General features: G+C 53.3%; 10 protein-coding genes across 10 annotated transcripts; 4 read left to right on the top strand and 6 right to left on the bottom strand.

Moving 5' to 3' along the window:
- Positions 1 to 272: 272 nt before the first annotated feature.
- Positions 273 to 2,194, top strand: SAICODRAFT_96462 (MFS general substrate transporter). The gene has a single exon (XM_019172047.1). It carries the CDS (start codon positions 537 to 539, stop codon positions 2,001 to 2,003), a length of 1,467 nt encoding a protein of 488 aa, XP_019022022.1. The 5' UTR covers positions 273 to 536; the 3' UTR covers positions 2,004 to 2,194.
- Positions 2,195 to 2,284: 90 nt separating this feature from the next.
- Positions 2,285 to 2,728, bottom strand: SAICODRAFT_60794 (putative acyl-coA-binding protein; the record flags this gene model as incomplete). Its single annotated transcript, XM_019169797.1, has 3 exons — positions 2,285 to 2,355; positions 2,485 to 2,638; positions 2,693 to 2,728. The coding sequence occupies 3 exons, from the start codon at positions 2,726 to 2,728 to the stop codon at positions 2,285 to 2,287; spliced, it is 261 nt and encodes an 86-aa protein (XP_019022021.1).
- Positions 2,729 to 3,036: 308 nt separating this feature from the next.
- SAICODRAFT_27268 (Krr1-domain-containing protein) lies at positions 3,037 to 5,106 on the top strand (the record flags this gene model as incomplete). The annotated part of the gene is made up of 2 exons (XM_019167021.1): positions 3,037 to 3,048; positions 3,100 to 5,106. The coding sequence occupies 2 exons, from the start codon at positions 3,037 to 3,039 to the stop codon at positions 5,104 to 5,106; spliced, it is 2,019 nt and encodes a 672-aa protein (XP_019022020.1).
- Positions 5,107 to 5,168: 62 nt separating this feature from the next.
- On the bottom strand, positions 5,169 to 6,816 carry SAICODRAFT_60956 (uncharacterized protein; the record flags this gene model as incomplete). Its single annotated transcript, XM_019169815.1, has 4 exons — positions 5,169 to 6,219; positions 6,273 to 6,355; positions 6,407 to 6,541; positions 6,598 to 6,816. The coding sequence occupies 4 exons, from the start codon at positions 6,814 to 6,816 to the stop codon at positions 5,169 to 5,171; spliced, it is 1,488 nt and encodes a 495-aa protein (XP_019022019.1).
- A 258-nt stretch (positions 6,817 to 7,074) lies between these two features.
- On the bottom strand, positions 7,075 to 7,771 carry SAICODRAFT_31664 (NTF2-like protein). Its single transcript, XM_019167973.1, has 2 exons — positions 7,254 to 7,771; positions 7,075 to 7,203 (listed from the first exon to the last, which is right to left on the bottom strand). Exons 1-2 carry the CDS (start codon positions 7,627 to 7,629, stop codon positions 7,118 to 7,120), a joined length of 462 nt encoding a protein of 153 aa, XP_019022018.1. The 5' UTR covers positions 7,630 to 7,771; the 3' UTR covers positions 7,075 to 7,117.
- A 207-nt stretch (positions 7,772 to 7,978) lies between these two features.
- On the bottom strand, positions 7,979 to 8,581 carry SAICODRAFT_36855 (uncharacterized protein; the record flags this gene model as incomplete). Its single annotated transcript, XM_019168530.1, has 1 exon — positions 7,979 to 8,581. One exon carries the CDS (start codon positions 8,579 to 8,581, stop codon positions 7,979 to 7,981), a length of 603 nt encoding a protein of 200 aa, XP_019022017.1.
- Positions 8,582 to 9,076: 495 nt separating this feature from the next.
- Positions 9,077 to 9,238, bottom strand: SAICODRAFT_40817 (uncharacterized protein; the record flags this gene model as incomplete). The annotated part of the gene is made up of 1 exon (XM_019168641.1): positions 9,077 to 9,238. A coding segment is annotated over one exon (162 nt), but the record flags the coding sequence as incomplete, so codon positions are not given.
- A 753-nt stretch (positions 9,239 to 9,991) lies between these two features.
- On the top strand, positions 9,992 to 12,252 carry SAICODRAFT_165498 (WD40 repeat-like protein). The gene is made up of 2 exons (XM_019165670.1): positions 9,992 to 10,080; positions 10,132 to 12,252. The coding sequence occupies exon 2, from the start codon at positions 10,259 to 10,261 to the stop codon at positions 11,981 to 11,983; it is 1,725 nt and encodes a 574-aa protein (XP_019022015.1). The 5' UTR covers positions 9,992 to 10,080; positions 10,132 to 10,258; the 3' UTR covers positions 11,984 to 12,252.
- A 283-nt stretch (positions 12,253 to 12,535) lies between these two features.
- SAICODRAFT_49035 (uncharacterized protein) lies at positions 12,536 to 12,898 on the bottom strand (the record flags this gene model as incomplete). Its single annotated transcript, XM_019168947.1, has 1 exon — positions 12,536 to 12,898. A coding segment is annotated over one exon (363 nt), but the record flags the coding sequence as incomplete, so codon positions are not given.
- A 366-nt stretch (positions 12,899 to 13,264) lies between these two features.
- On the top strand, positions 13,265 to 15,287 carry SAICODRAFT_61004 (anion exchange family protein; the record flags this gene model as incomplete). The annotated part of the gene is made up of 2 exons (XM_019169819.1): positions 13,265 to 13,518; positions 13,571 to 15,287. The coding sequence occupies 2 exons, from the start codon at positions 13,265 to 13,267 to the stop codon at positions 15,285 to 15,287; spliced, it is 1,971 nt and encodes a 656-aa protein (XP_019022013.1).
- Positions 15,288 to 15,303: the final 16 nt, after the last annotated feature.

Here is a 15,303-nt window from a genome sequence, read left to right as displayed (position 1 = left end):
TTCGGTGTTACTGTTCCCTTACTCTTCCTTCACGTCAGATTGCTTCGTGAGCAGGTCCAGGCTTCCACCCGCACTACCCAGAACTTTCCTCCGCACAGAAAATGAACCGGAGATGAACCTCAGGTGGAGCCCCTCTATCACCCCCTTCATCGCATGATTTTTTCGATGGTCTCGCTGCTGGGTCTAGTGCACCTTTATCTGGACATTCGCGCGCTACGGAGGGGCTCCACCCGCCCCGTCAACCCTACCAAGATCTACACACACCAAACAACCTTGGAAATGTTGCGTAGGCTTATCGAAAGCGCTCGGGGCTGGTCATAGCTAACCCCACCTTTGGACCGCCCGTATCACCGAATCGGTGTCCATCCTTATTTCATCTCGGGAGGGTGGTCCCGCGGTTGTCGCCGTTTCGCCTTGATCAAGTGATTGACACTTCTTATCTCGACCGACCACGACTTCATACGCGACGAGGTTATAAGCAAGACCGCATACCCAATTGATCTCCAACATTCTCGAACCCTTCCAACTATTTGGTCATGGCTGCCGAGAAACAACTCAACAACGAAGACCTCGAGCTCACCAACTCTGGTGACCGCTCCCCCGAGGCAGTATCCTCAAGCGACATCTACATCGACCCCGTCGCCGAAAAGAAACTCTTGTTCAAACTCGATCTCGTTCTCACCCCCCTCATCGGCCTCCTCTACCTCGTTTCCTTCCTCGACAGATCCAACATCGGAAATGCCAAAATCCAAGGCATGCCCGAAGACCTTGGTCTCGTGGGTTCGCAATTCAACGTCGCTACATCGATTTTCTACATCACATACTGTCTCTTCGAGACACCGATGGCATTGTTGCTCAAGATTATTCGTCCCTCGCGGATGATCCCGTGTGCGGTGATTGCGTGGTCGCTGTGTACCATCTTCACCTGTTTCGTGCACAACTACGCTGGTCTCGTCGCGGTGCGTCTCATTATGGGTGCATGCGAAGCTGGTCTTTTCCCTTCGCTTAACTTGTACCTCACCATGGTCTACAAGCGTGAAGAGCAGTCGAAGCGTCTCTCGTACCTCTTTACCGCCGCCGCCGTGTCTGGTGCTTTCGGTGGGTTGATCGCGTATGGTATTTCGCATATGGATGGCGTTGGTGGGTATGCGGGATGGAGGTGGCTTTATATCATCGAGGGTGCTTTCTCTATCCTCGTCGCTGTCCTCGTGTACTTCACACTCCCCGACGACCCCAAGCTCGCGTGGTTCTTAAACGAGGACGAGAGGGCTTTGGTCAGGGCCCGTCAAGAAATCACCGCTCGCTACCGTGGATCGGAGGAATTCGACTGGGCCGAGACTCGTAAGGCCGCTCGTGACCCTAAAGTCTGGCTTTCGGCTGTTATCCAGTTCTGCGCCGATATCTCCCTGTACGGCTTCTCTACCTTCTTGCCCGCAATTATCCGCGCAATGGGTTACTCCTCCGTTCACGCACAGCTCTTGACCGTCCCCGTCTACCTCTTCGGCTCCTTCACTTTCATCGTCGTCGCCATCATCGCCGATCGCACCAAGAAGCGTTTCGGGATTTTGCTGGTGATGTCCATCATCATGATCATCGGCTACATCCTCTTCCTCACCGTCACCAAAGCCGGCGTACTCTACTTCGCAACCTTCCTCATCGCAGCCGGAGTCTACATTGGTCCCGGTCTCAACCTGGGCTGGCTCAACATCAACGTTGCCGGACACTACAAACGTGCCACTGCGGTCGGAATTCAACAATCGCTCGGTAATCTTGGTGGTGTCGTCGCTGGACAGATTTACTACCAGAGTCCGAGGTATTGGGTGGGGTATGGAACGAGTGTGGGTGCGATGGGTGTAGCTGTCGTTGGGTATGTGTTTATGTACATTCATTTGAAGAGGTTGAATGCGGAGAGGGATAGGGTTGAGCAGACGCCTGGGGCTGATGCGAGTAATTTTGCTGGGAAGACTGGGGATGAGGAGTTGGAGTTCCGATACCAGTTCTAAGCTACGAACAAAGGTGTGGGTGTGGGTTGATGAGAAGGGATGGCGAGTGTCAGTATATTACGGTGATATCCGGGATCGGCCGGCGTTTAAGTGTTTAGTTTTCTCTCTGTTACTGATTACCTTCCCTTGGATTTTTATGGAACGTTTTGGACGTTGGACTCGATAGATACCAATGAAATTAGTCAATTGCCAATTCGACCGACCGTGGTGCAATAATCAATGTGAACAAAATGATATTAATGTATCGTACACACTTTCTCTTCTGCAAAGTTGGGCAATGTTTAAGCGTTCTTGGCCTTCAATTCCTCGACCAAGGCGATGTACTGCTTCTCGGCGTCCTCCTGGGAAGTACCTAAACAGCACTGATCAGCACACTCATTCACAAACAAAAGCATGTCCAATTGCCCCATCCCAACCCCTCCACGCAATTGCGCACGCGGGACGAGATCGAGCAAGGCTATCATGACAAGAGATCACTCACCCTTCAACTTGTTCCACGCCTCCCACTTGTACTTGCCCTTCAAATCAAACATACCAGGCTTGTCAGTGTTGTTGTCACCAATGGTAGCCTGCTTGAAGAGACCGTAGAGGCAGAGGAGCTCATCGTCGGTGGGCTTCTTGGAGAGGTTCTTGACCTGTACAATCCTTCGTTAGACACAGACTAGGAATGTGGGAGCGAATGATTATACCTCCTCGGCGGCTTTGGTGAATTCGGCAGAAGGCATTTTGTGTATGTTTGGTGTTATGGGGTTTGGTTTACGTGTTGAGGGTGTGAGATGTCCCCCACAGCTATGATGAAATCGCGGATCCATGGGAAGGCAGGGTCCACCATACTTCCCACCGACAGCAGACGTTTCGATGCTATTGAAAGTTACTAAAACACAAGATTTGATCTTTTAAAAAAAGTGCATCCTCCCCCTCAACAGATCAAGGTTATGGCCGTACGCGTGCACGTGCTGGCTCGTTCACCTGGTAAAAAACCGCCGTACAAAAGTCATATCGCCGTGCAGATACGTGCAGCAACACCCTGAACATGCCCAGGAAGGTCAGTAAACTCCTTCATCTCCTTTATTTCTATGTCTAACATCCTCTGCAGAAGTCCGCCGCTCGCAAGGCCCGTGAGGAGGCTGTCGTCTCCGACGAAGTCGTCGCTCACCTCAAGAACACTACCTCCGCCCCATTCGCCCCCGCTCCCGCTCCCGTGGAGAAGAAGACGAAGAAGGGAGGCAATGGATTCTTGGATGAGTCGGATGAGGAGGATCTCGGGGAGTTGAAGATTAACGAGGATTACGCAAAGCGGTTCCAGCATAACAAGGAACGTGAAGAACGCCAACGTCTCGAGGTGAAGCATGCGCGTGATCTCGTCAACGCGGAAGACCCTGAGGATGATGAAGATTCTGAGACCGATTCGGAAGACGAGACGGAGGATGAGGATGCAGAGTTGTTGACGCCGGCCGTTGATGCCGCTATCTTGAAGACGATTGCGAAGATTAGGTCGGGGGATAAGGAGTTGTTCGACAAAGATAAGCCATTCAACTTTGAGGAGGCGGAAAGGGAACTTCAGAAGCAGAGGAAGGAGGCGAGAGAGAAGGCGAAGGAGAGTAAACCCATGTTCCTCAAGGATTACCACCGCAGAAATCTTTTGGAGGGAGGGGGAGATGAGGATGAAGACATGGCTGACGCGGACGCGGATTTTGGTGCACAAATGAGGGAGAAGTATGATATGACCCACGTGCAGGAACAGGCGAAACTCAAGGCTGAGATCTCGAGTGCGTTCCATGCTGGTGCGGAGGAGGATGAGGATGATGACGATCTCCTCGTAGCGAGGAAGAAGGGAAACGAGGAGATGGCGGACGAAGAGGATGGGTACAAGAAGTTCTTGATCGAAGCCGCTGGCGACGAGGAATTGAAGCAATGGCTCGACAAAGCGAAGAAGGATAAGGATATCAAGGTCACCGAGGTCGCCTACGATGACGAAGAGAAGGGTGAAGAGTTCTTGATGAACTTCATCATGAACCGTGGATGGATGGATAAGGATGCTTCGAGAGTTCCCACGTACGACGAGATCGTCCAGGAAGACGAAGATGAATTTGACGACCGCGTAGACCACTTCGAAAACGCCTACAACTTCCGCTACGAAGAAGCCGGCGCAGCAGACATCGTCGGCCACGCCCGTAACATAACTTCCGTCCGCCGCAAAGATGACAAACGCAAAGCCGCACGCGACGCCCGCAACGAACGCAAAGAACTCGAGAAACAGCAGAAACTCGAAGAATTGCGACGATTGAAGAATTTGAAGAGGAAGGAGATTGAGGAGAAGTTGAAGAAGATTGCGGAGATTACGGGGAGTGAGACGGTGCCGTTTGATGATGTTGATTTGGAGGGGGAGTTTGATCCGGAGAGGTGGGATCGGAAGATGCAGGAGGCTTTTGATGATAAGTATTATGAGGGGAAGGATACGAAGCCGACGTTTGATGATGATATTGATATCGATGATATCGTGCCTGAATTCAGCAAGAAGAACGCGAAGAACAAGCCGGCTACTATGGTTGACGAGAATGGGGAGGAAATCATCATGGATGCGGACTATGCCGTTGAGGGCGAGAGAGCCAGAACCTCCCGCAAGGAAAAGAGAAAGGAGATTCTGGACAAAAAGCGAAAACTCGACGACTATATTGACAACCACTACCAACTCGACTACGAAGACATGATCGGCGACCTCCCAACCCGCTTCAAATACCGCACCGTCGAATCCGAAGACTTCGGTCTCTCACCCGCCGATATCCTCCTCGCGGACGACACCCAACTCAACGAATTCATTGGTTTGAAGAAGTTGAATCCGTTTAGGACGAGGGAGCAGGTGATGAAGGATAAGAGGAAGTATGCGAAGAAGAAGAGGTTGCAGCAGTGGAGGCAGGAGGTGTTTGGGAAGGAGGTGGAGAAGGCGCAGAGGGAGAAGATGAGGCAGCAGAGGGCTGCGGCGGAGGCGGAGGCGAAGGGGGAGGATGTGGGTGAGGCGGTTGAGGGAGGAGAGGAGAATGGGGAGCAGAGTGGGAAGAGGAAGAGGAGAAAGAAGAGTAAGAAGGCTGCTGTTGAGGAATAGGGTTCGCATAATATATTATTAACTAGTCGCACAACTAACTACTAGCATTTAACACAAACAGATCAGTCACACGCTAATCCTCTGTGCTCTGCTTCTTCCATGACTCTGTCACGGCTCCACTTCGTTCTCACGAACTGAACGTAACTCCAGGTTAGTTCCTTTGCACCGACCATGTAGCCGGTTTCCCTATCAATCTGCTCGCTCATGAAGCCGAACTCCTCTTTGTCCTGTCCGCGGTGTTTCTTGATGTGCTCAAGCCTCTCATCCCCATCCCGAAGGAGCTCGCACAACATTTCATTCCACGCCCCACTGTATGAGTCAAGCAGGGAAGTGGAGTCGTTGAGAGGAAGATAGGCACCCCAGAACCCGGGTGCTGCCTCAGTGTCGATTCTCGAGCCCTTCTGCAGGTAATAATATACGGTTGCGTACATAGCTTCGCTCCAGGCCATCGTGCAGAGGAACCACGGGTTTCCCTCGCTTAGGTCGTACCCGTCATATCTGTCTTCGCCATACCTTCCCAGGAGTGGATACCGCTCGCCAGCGTTGATAGCGTACTCGGCTGCGAAGGTCGTGTTGAGAGCGTGGGCTGTTGAAAGGATTCCCGGTGTATACGGTGAAAACTCCGGAAGATCAGCATACAAAGACGCCAGCAGAACCGCCGTATCGAGGTTCGAGACCTTCCAATCAATACCACCTGTACGACTCTTCGTGCCATTCCAAACTATCCGTTCACCATCCCACAGGCCCCGCACCTGATCTTCATACTTCTCAGCACCGAGCCGATACCAGGACGCCGCACCCTCATCCCCCAACGACTCCGCCAAGTTTGCACCCTCCTTCAACGCCGCTGCACTAACGAGCGTGACGAAAAAGTTGTTCTCCGCCTGGACTTCTTCCCATGGGTCGTAGGATGGTTCGAAGATACTTGTGGCGACGTACTCTAGGTCTGCTTTGATCACAGAGTTAGTGGGGAGGAGTCCGTCGTAGAGGTATCTGTGCACGTAGTCGTAGGCAGCCGAGGAGTGGGTGTTGTGGTGCAGGTAGGCGTTTGCGAAGTGAGTGAGGGTCAGGGCACGGAGGGCTGGTCCGTCGTTTTGAGGTCTGGCCCAGGGACTACACGTAACTTGTCAGAAATGCTTAGCAAGCGGGTGATAGGGTCAATTTACCCAGTAAAGGGTGTCCCGTCCACCTGGAACTTTGGTTCTCCTAAACCGTCTCCATCGGATGATCCACTGGGATTGTTGGTTTGCTGTTCCCGCCGTCAGCAAGGGCAGGTATGTAACCGGAGTCAACGAATAACCTGAACAATCCACTCATGCTCCACGTAATCGAGCAGCAGCTGTTCCCACCCAGCCTTGTCGGCTTGAGTAGCAGTGTTGTTGTACAGCTGCACGATAACCTCCATGGTGATCGCCGCATCCCTCGTCCAGTGGTACTGTACGTGGTATCAGCGCAATCACATTATGATAACAACCAGTACGACGCACATACCCAGTAATTCGGATGCTGTTCACTGGGGCTAGCTACCACCGTCCCTTTGAGGGTGTCCTCGGGGCTGATGTTGCTGAGGATGCCGTCCATAGCGATGGTGTATTGCTCATCCAGCCAGTCGCCGGAGAGGGGAGAGAGAAGCGGGTGTTGGTCTAAGGCATAGCCTAAGACGGAAAGTGCTAGGAGACATATGGCACCGCTTGGAAGAAGGAACTTCATGACGAAGGTTTGGTGACGATGGGAGCGGGATTAAATCAGGCACTTGTAGGGATGCAGGAGGCAAAGTTATCGATTAGGTGACCTCATCGAAGGTTATTTTAGAGGAGGGAAGACGGGAAGGGTGAATGGAGATGCTCTCTTCGAATCTAACTGAGCTGTAGCTGATGGTGTGGATTACACCGAGAACGATTTCCCACGCAAATTAGATACAAGATCACCTTCACAAAAGACCAATCTGGGTATTCGTGCACTCCAATACTAGCTTCTCCTTCGTCCTCCAAATAGTTCAGCTGCCGTGAGCTTATTCAGCCTTCGCATGCTCGCCTCCCGGGGAAGGAACAGCACCCATTTGCGTCAACAAAGCCAAGTTATCCATCACGATTGCCACTATAGAACAAGATCAGCATGGTCAAAACAGAAACTTTCTGCGTACTGACTCTGGCAGATCTTTCCCTCGTCATCCAGTTTCATAAACATAGATCCGGGAGCATTAACCTCCTTCCCACTCGCTGGCACCCCAAGGAACTCACCATCTTGCTTCCCAACAGCATCGAACCTAAAAGCTCCATACTTTCCATCCGAACTCTCCAAGCCCTCAACAATGTTCCACTTGAGGCCTGGGAATCCCTTGGCGGCACGCTGCGTGATGTCGCGGACGCCCTCAAAACCAGGTCCTTGGGAGGGGAAGGGACAAGGGGTAGTGAAGTCCCGGGACATGACGGAGTTGAAGGTGTCATCAGAGTAGTTGCCTAGAGTTGAGATGTATTTCTCGAAAACTTGGGTGACGGGTCCCGAGTTTGTAACGTTAGGCATGTTGTACGCAGGTATGTAAGATCAAGACGAGATAGCTTTTAGGAGAAGGACGATAGGAGAATTACAAGGACTATTTATGCGATTCAAACAACAGGCAAACAGGCCTGCCGTCCCATAAAGGATATTGATCAGGTGCCTCGGTCCGCGGTCGATGAGCCGCACAGTGCATCAGACGACCTTCGCGGCTTGCCGAGGTCTGCCACACAATCACGAGCAACATATTAGAGACCATTAACATTCGATAACTAGCCGCGGTAGAAATAGAATGAGAGTGCCTTGTCAATGGTTCGTCATGCTTCGGTGAACAAGCACAAGAAGATCATTCGTACTCACACCCCTACTTCGAGCTCTACTCCTCCCCTCCTTGCACCTCAGCCGATACTCCCTCCACATCATCCATCTCCACCTCTGTCTTCGTAGACACGTCTGGCGCTGGCGCAGAGGCTTCGAGCACGGGCGTAGCACTCGGCGTACCCTCAGTAGTAGAAACCTCAGGCTCACCAACCGCATCTGCTGTCGAATATGCCGGCGTAGCCACTGGCTCCACCACCGCGTCGTGCAAGGAATTAGCGGTGACGGGACTCTCCACCTCCACCACCTCCTCCTCTTCCCTCTTGTCCTCTCCAAGCGCGGATCCATCGTCCCTCCGATCGGATGCAAGAATAACCTCCCCCTCCCTCTGGCCTTCCATAGCCACAATCCCTCTCCGCACCACAACCCCCCTAACCTTCTCCTCCTCCCGTTGTAGGCATTTCATCTCCTCCCGTACCAAAGCCTCCTCGAGTTCGATTTCCTCTTGGCGGATTTGTTGCCAGGACATATGTCTCGCACATTTCTTTTTCTCCATCTGACACAACTCAACCTTGTCCTCAGGGGTGGTGTCCGAGGAGGGGGAGATAATCGAGGCACCGAGTTCAGTCTGCGTAAACGCCGCGAATTCAGAATCGCACATGATCAACCGCGGATCGAACCCACAGATGTCCTTCACCCCACTATCCTCCGCGCGAAGGTCTTCGCTAACTTTCTTCGCCCGGTCCCGCGCGTACCTCAGCAACCCCCGTCTCTTCGCGCACCTTTCCAGTATTTCCTGTACTCGTGCCCTCATTTCGCTAATCCTTTCAATCTCTGACCAATACACTCGAATGTCCTCCCTATCGTCCTCAGTAGCAGTGTCGGGGGAGTCGAGGAGAGGAGGAGGCGAAGGTGCCCGGTCACCCAGAGTCCGGAACTCGGTTGGCGTTGAGGCGGAGATCAGGAGTGCTTTTAACTCTGTTGTTGGTAACAGAGACTTCTGGATGATCGATTTCATGAACGCCACTCCATGCACCTTTGAACAGTATTTCCCTCCCCCTTGCCGTCCTTCTTCTGATTCCCCCACATCCGCCGGTTTCCTACACCCACCCAACCGACACTTCCTTTTCCATGTCGTCCTCCCCTTATACTCCTCACACCCCGGACAATACCACTTATCAATTAACCCTTCATCCACTTCATTGATCTTGACGCACGTGCCGTGGAACCAGTCATCGCACCCATCGCATTGGATCATCCATCTTTTGCCTTGGGGTTTGCGGCAGGTGCAATAGAGGGCTTGGTCGTCGTCGTCTTCTTCATCCTCTACTTCTTCACCAGGGTCATGGGGAGGGGGAGAGGAGTGGTGGGGAGAGGAAGAGCGGGAGGGGGAGATGGTGTGCGTGCGGGAGGGTTTTGTGGACGAGGACTTTTTTGGTGGAGCGCGTTTTTTGGGTTTTCGGGTTTCTTCGTCGGGTTCGGAGTCCGTTGCATCCCAGTCTCTCTTCCCTCTAATACTATTCCCCTGGCTTTCCGCCGGAGCGGGCGGCGTCTCCTCACGCTCAGCAACAGCGTCCTCAGTGACCACCGTCCCCTCCCCATCCTCATCCGTGAGGTCGTTCTGCGCAGCCGCTGCGGCACCGAGGAGTGCCTCCATCGAACTCATTTGGGGCCAGGATGGTGTCGCGGGTTTCGAGGGGATTGGCTTGGATGTCGCGTTGAGCAACCTGCTGAAGTCCATCGTCAATGAAGTTCGAAAGATCACCTGGGCAATATCGATTGTTCGATACGGCGTCGGCGTTTCAACACAAGACGCGACGGCTCTCGGTACGTGTGGCTGTGCAGGTCGGTGCATCACTCGGCACAGCTGGTCGGGACGCCGTCGTGCGATGTGAACTGGTCGGTGTCGGAAGAGATCAGAGACGGCCGCGTGTAGAGCAGTATGTCAACATCTGAGGCGACTACGACATTCGTTTGCAATGATCGGATTTGCCTTCTCACGCTGCGTCGCTTCAGATCCTTTCGTCGGGAGAACTCGTAAATCCGGGCGTGATCCGCCCGTAGAGAGCTACAAGACCCCTATAGCGACTCGTCCTTGGCAATAATTAGAACCTCAAACACCTTCTTCCATCCTCCAATCCCAACCCTATCAAAGCCTAAGTCCTAAAGTTTGTCCTACGCACCCCAGTTTCGTCTAACGGAAACGCATAGCGCGCGCTTGGACCCATACACCAAACTGATACTGTACCCTGTCATCTGTTCAGACGCGACGGGTTTATATCACTCCCAAATCATCATCATCATCTCTTCCAGCGTTTCCGGCCGAGTGTAGAGCAGTATGTCAACAGCAGCATCAGGGAGTACGGGCCAGGGCCACGGCCTTGGCGGTGGAGGAGGTGGTGGCTCTCCTAATAGAAGGAGCACGTTACGGAGACCCTTTGGTGGACGTATATCTCGTCTTTTGCGTGCTCTCTCCTCTTCCAACAGGAGCGGTACTGCGGATCGCACAGTGGAAGACGTTACAATGGACCACGCTACTACTTCAGCACACCCAGCACCCCTCACCCGCTCTGTTTCCTCTCTCGGTTTCTTCCGTCGCATGTCAACAACGACATCAACAAACCAGGCAGGGTCATCATCCCCAAAGCCGTTACACGCCCGCTCCGCATCCTTTACGTTGTCCAAAATCGACTCGGCGCACAACCTCTCCCACTTCGGCCTCGGTCTCTCCCCAGAAGCCGATGCCAGCACCAACGCCTCCGCTATCGACGAAGGATTCTTCACAATTCCCATCACCGGTACCGCAGACGCCATCCGTCCTCGTCGCCTGGATCCCCTGCACACCCTCCCCCCAGAACTCTGCACGCAGATATTTTCCTACTTACCGATCGGATCTGTTTCGTCAGCAACCCTTGTCTCGCACGCCTGGCACGCCCACATTACTCACACCCCCTCCCTCTGGCGCACCCTCTTCTCCTCCCAACCCACTTGGTCCGTCTCTCCCTCCCTCCCCCCCGGCTCCTCCTGGCGCGAGTTATACCGTATCCGTCACGGACTCGAGAGGCGGTGGAAGAATGGAGAATATACAGGACGCTGGTTAAAGGGCCATGGGGATAGTGTTTACTGCCTTCAGTTTGACAATGACAAGATTGTCACTGGGTCGAGGGATCGCACAATCAAGGTTTGGGATGCGAGGAGTTTGGAGTGTGTGCAGACTTTGGCACCACCGCCACCAGGGAGTGGGAGTGGAGTTCCGTTTCATACGGCTTCGATTTTGTGTTTGCAGTTCAATAGGGAGATATTGGTCAGTGGGTCGAGCGACTCTACGCTCATCATGTGGGTCTACAACCCCTCACTGCAGACTTGGACACCCCGCAAGAAGTTGCAGGGACATACGGCGGGTGTGCTAGATGTATGTTTCTCGGGTTCGTATATCGTATCCTGTTCGAAAGATACGACATTGTGCATCTGGTCTCGCGAAACGGGGGAACTGGTCAAGGTACTGAGGGGACATCGGGGCCCGGTTAATGCTGTGCGAAGTATGAAGGGTGGATATGTGGTTAGTGCAAGTGGGGATTGGACGGTGCGGGTTTGGGATATACGTCTCACGGTGGAAGAAGACGGTATCGAAATCCCTAACATGCATTTCGGAGAATGCGTCAAAGAACTCCGAGGCCACGCCCGCGGATTGGCATGCGTGGAAGTCAGCCCAGACGGCCGCTACATCGTCTCCGGCGGCAACGACCAAAAAATCAAAATCTGGTCGTCCTCCACGGGTGAATGTCTCCACACTCTCTCCGGGCACTCCCTCCTCGTTCGAACTCTGCACTTGTTCAATGATCGCATTATTTCGGGGTCGTATGATCGACGTGTTTGTGTGTGGGATTTGGAGACGGGGGAGTTGAGGATGGAGTTTCCGAAGGATCATGGGAGTTGGATATTTTGTGTGAAGGGGGATTTGGGGAGGGTTGTGTCTACGAGTCAGGATTGTAGGGGATTGGTGTTGGATTTTTGGGGTGGAGAGGATTGGAGGGAGGGTGTGGGCAAGTATCTGACTGGGTGAGGAGTGGATTAGCCTGCTTAAAACTACGCGTAGTTGGAGAAAATTGCGGTGGTACAATTGGCTTGGTTCGGAATGGATGTAGTTGGCGGCGTTCTTGGGTTTATCTATTGGACTTTTGATTGAGCAGGGTTTGGCTTTCACCTCGGTATACGCAGGCCACGTAAGAGAGAGAACTGTACAGGAACTGTGGTATAGACACTTATGGTCGTTTTAATTGTAGTTTACCTTTGTAGCAGATGATAACGGTTCAGGATGCCTATGACCCGCAGCGTAGGTGGAATGCGTATCTTCGTCAGATGAGAAGAGTTACAGTAACGATAGTCAAGGTGCAAGTAGAGGTAGGGTGGGAGTAATTTAGTTGAGGTCGTGATATGCTGGAGCTCTCCCTGTGAAATATCGCCGTAGGTCCAAGATCCTTCTGTGAGAGAACCTGTCTTTCCCTGGCCTTCATCGTTCGTACGGTGTGGCGCCATGGACAGGCTGCAGTTGTTCCTTTTCATCGATATCGTGTCATCCGTTCCAGTCCACTCAGTCTCCTCAATATTTTCCCAAAATACCATCAAGCTCTCCCGGTAATCTCTGCACCCGAACCTGCTCCCAATCATCTCCATCACTCGCCAACCCCTTCGCCTCCAACTTATAATACTCCTCCTTCAAATCAATCTTCCTCCGATCTTTCTTCAACCCCAACTCCTCCTCATTCGACATCTGCGATACTCTCCGGTCTGAAACGTTGTATCTTTCTTGTGTTGCAAAGGAGAGGACGTAGGAGCCGACGACGATCATGCCCATCATGGGAAGGCCGAAGAGGACGAACTGGTTTTTGCGGACAGCGGCGTTGAAGCGAGCTGTGAAGGTGCGGTTGTAGGCTGCTTCTTTGGTGGGGGAGCGCCAGACTCTTCCGCCGAGGGCCATGTTGAGAGATAGGGAGGGAGAGTGTGGAAGGATGTGGGGTTTGTCTACGTTACGAGAGCACGTGAGCACCCGTGAGTGTGCTGAGGATAGATGCATCAGGAAGATACTCCCTAAATCAATCAAAATTAGCGACATTCTGTATGCTCCTCTTGTTCTTCGATATACGTGTTCGCTTACCGATCTACGTTACTGGCGTCGTACGCTGTCGAGGCTGTGCACTGCAACGATCCGCCTTCCCCGCAGTCCAGATTAACGTGCACAAGCTGGGAAAAAGGACAGCAGACACAGCCTCACCTCCATCGTCAATTGCAATCGTAAGAGAGGATGATGGCGACGTCCGAGGCACCGACTTCAGTCAACACACCCATGGTAGCGACTCCGCGCTCCTCGACCTCGACGGCACCGCAGCCATTGCAACATGACTCCCCACATCGCGATCGGAGACGTCCACCGGAGTATACGGCGGGGAGGAAGAGGGCGATATGGGATCGTGTGGGTGTACATCCTTTCCGGGGAATCATGATGGACTTGAGAGCGCGCGCACCGTATTACTGGAGTGACTGGACCGATGCGTGGGATTATCGAGTTGTCCCAGCTACGGTCTACATTTTCTTCGCAAAGTGTGATCCTCCTCAGGCAGTTGTGAGTAATGCTAACAGTAGAAACACACAGTTTACTTCCCGCCCTTGCGTTCTCCTTCGACATGTACGTCCGCACCGACCGCTCCTACGGCGTCAACGAAACCCTCCTCGCTTCCGTCCTCGGCTCCGCAGTCTTCTCCATCATCGGCGGACAACCCCTCTGCATCGTCGGTGTCACCGGCCCAATCACCGTGTTCAACTACACCGTCTACGACATCATCACCCCACACGGTATTCCGTTCTTCCCATTCATGGCGTGGATTTGTATCTGGAGTGCGATCATGCATTGGATATTGGCCATTACGAATGCGTGTAATGGGTTGAAGTATGTCACGAGATTTAGTTGTGATATTTTTGGGTTTTATGTTGCGTTGATTTATATTCAGAAGGGGGTGCAGGTTATTACGGATCAGTATGAGACGGGGCCAGCGGATCCTGCGGCATACCTTTCGATTGCGATTGCGACATTCGTTACGGTGTTTGGGTACATTTGCACGCTTATCGGCCGGGCTCCGCTTCTTTGGCGCTTCCTTCGCGTCTTCATCAACGATTACGGAACACCTCTCACTATCGTCTTCTTTACTGGATTCCCGCATATCGGTCACATGCGTGCTGTGGAGCTGTTGAGACTTCCGACAAGCGGTGCATTCGATACTACCTCCGGCCGAGGCTGGTTCGTCCATTTCTGGGATATCAGCGTGGGCCAGGTCTTCCTCGCCATCCCTTTCGCAATCCTCCTCACGATCCTCTTCTACTTCGACCACAACGTCTCCTCCCTCATCGCCCAAGGTTCGGAATTTCCCTTGCGCAAACCTGCCGCATTCCACTGGGATTTCTTCCTCCTGGGCGTAACGACCTTCATCTCCGGCATCCTCGGTCTTCCTGCGCCCAATGGTCTTATCCCACAAGCACCCTTCCACACCGCAGCACTCTGTGTCACGAAACAAGTCATCGACGAAAAGCCTGATACTATCACTGGTGAGGAGAGGAAGACGACCGTCATAACCCATGTCGTCGAACAACGCGTCTCCAACCTCGCCCAGGGATTACTGACGCTCGGATGCATGTCCGGCCCCCTCCTCACAGTCCTCGGCCTCATCCCGCAAGCCGTCCTCGCAGGCCTCTTCTGGGTCATGGGCCTCTCCGCTCTCGAAGGCAACGGCCTAACCCTCAAACTCGTATACCTCCTCCGCGACCGCTCCCTAACCCCGCCCTCCGACCCCCTCAACAAATGCCGCAAACTCGCGGTCTATGCGTTCGTGGCATTGATGCTCTTGGGTTTCGCAGGGACCTTTGCGATTACGCAGACGATTGCGGCGATTGGGTTTCCGGTGATTATTATGGCGTTGATTCCGGTGCGGACGTGGATTTTTCCGAGGTGGTTTACGAGTGAGGAGTTGGCGATTCTCGATGCTCCTACGGCTTCGGCGTTTACGATGGAATCGGTGGGTGGGACGCATGGGCAGCCTGAGCCGACCAAGCCGGGCAATTTACGGGTGGAAGGTGATCGTGAACGCGGACGAGGACGTGAGGTTGATGAGGAGCAAGGGAAGGCGAGCGACGACGACGATCGCATGCCTGGCCATGGCTCAGCGAGCGCGGAGGGCGATGGACATGAATCCTACGTCCTGCAACCCATCACCAGCAGGAAGGGCATTACCAGGAGGATGAGTACATTGAGAGACGAACGACAAAGAAGGAATAGTGGGTCCAGAGGACGTCGAGGGAGTACCGAGCGTCGCCCGTAATCTACACATATCAGAA

Source organism: Saitoella complicata (assembly GCF_001661265.1).
Source record: "Saitoella complicata NRRL Y-17804 unplaced genomic scaffold SAICOscaffold_23, whole genome shotgun sequence".
NCBI lineage: Eukaryota > Fungi > Ascomycota > Saitoellomycetes > Saitoellales > Saitoellaceae > Saitoella > Saitoella complicata.
The sequence above is the reverse complement of the archived record's forward strand: the minus strand, read 5'-3'. Positions and strand labels throughout refer to the sequence as shown.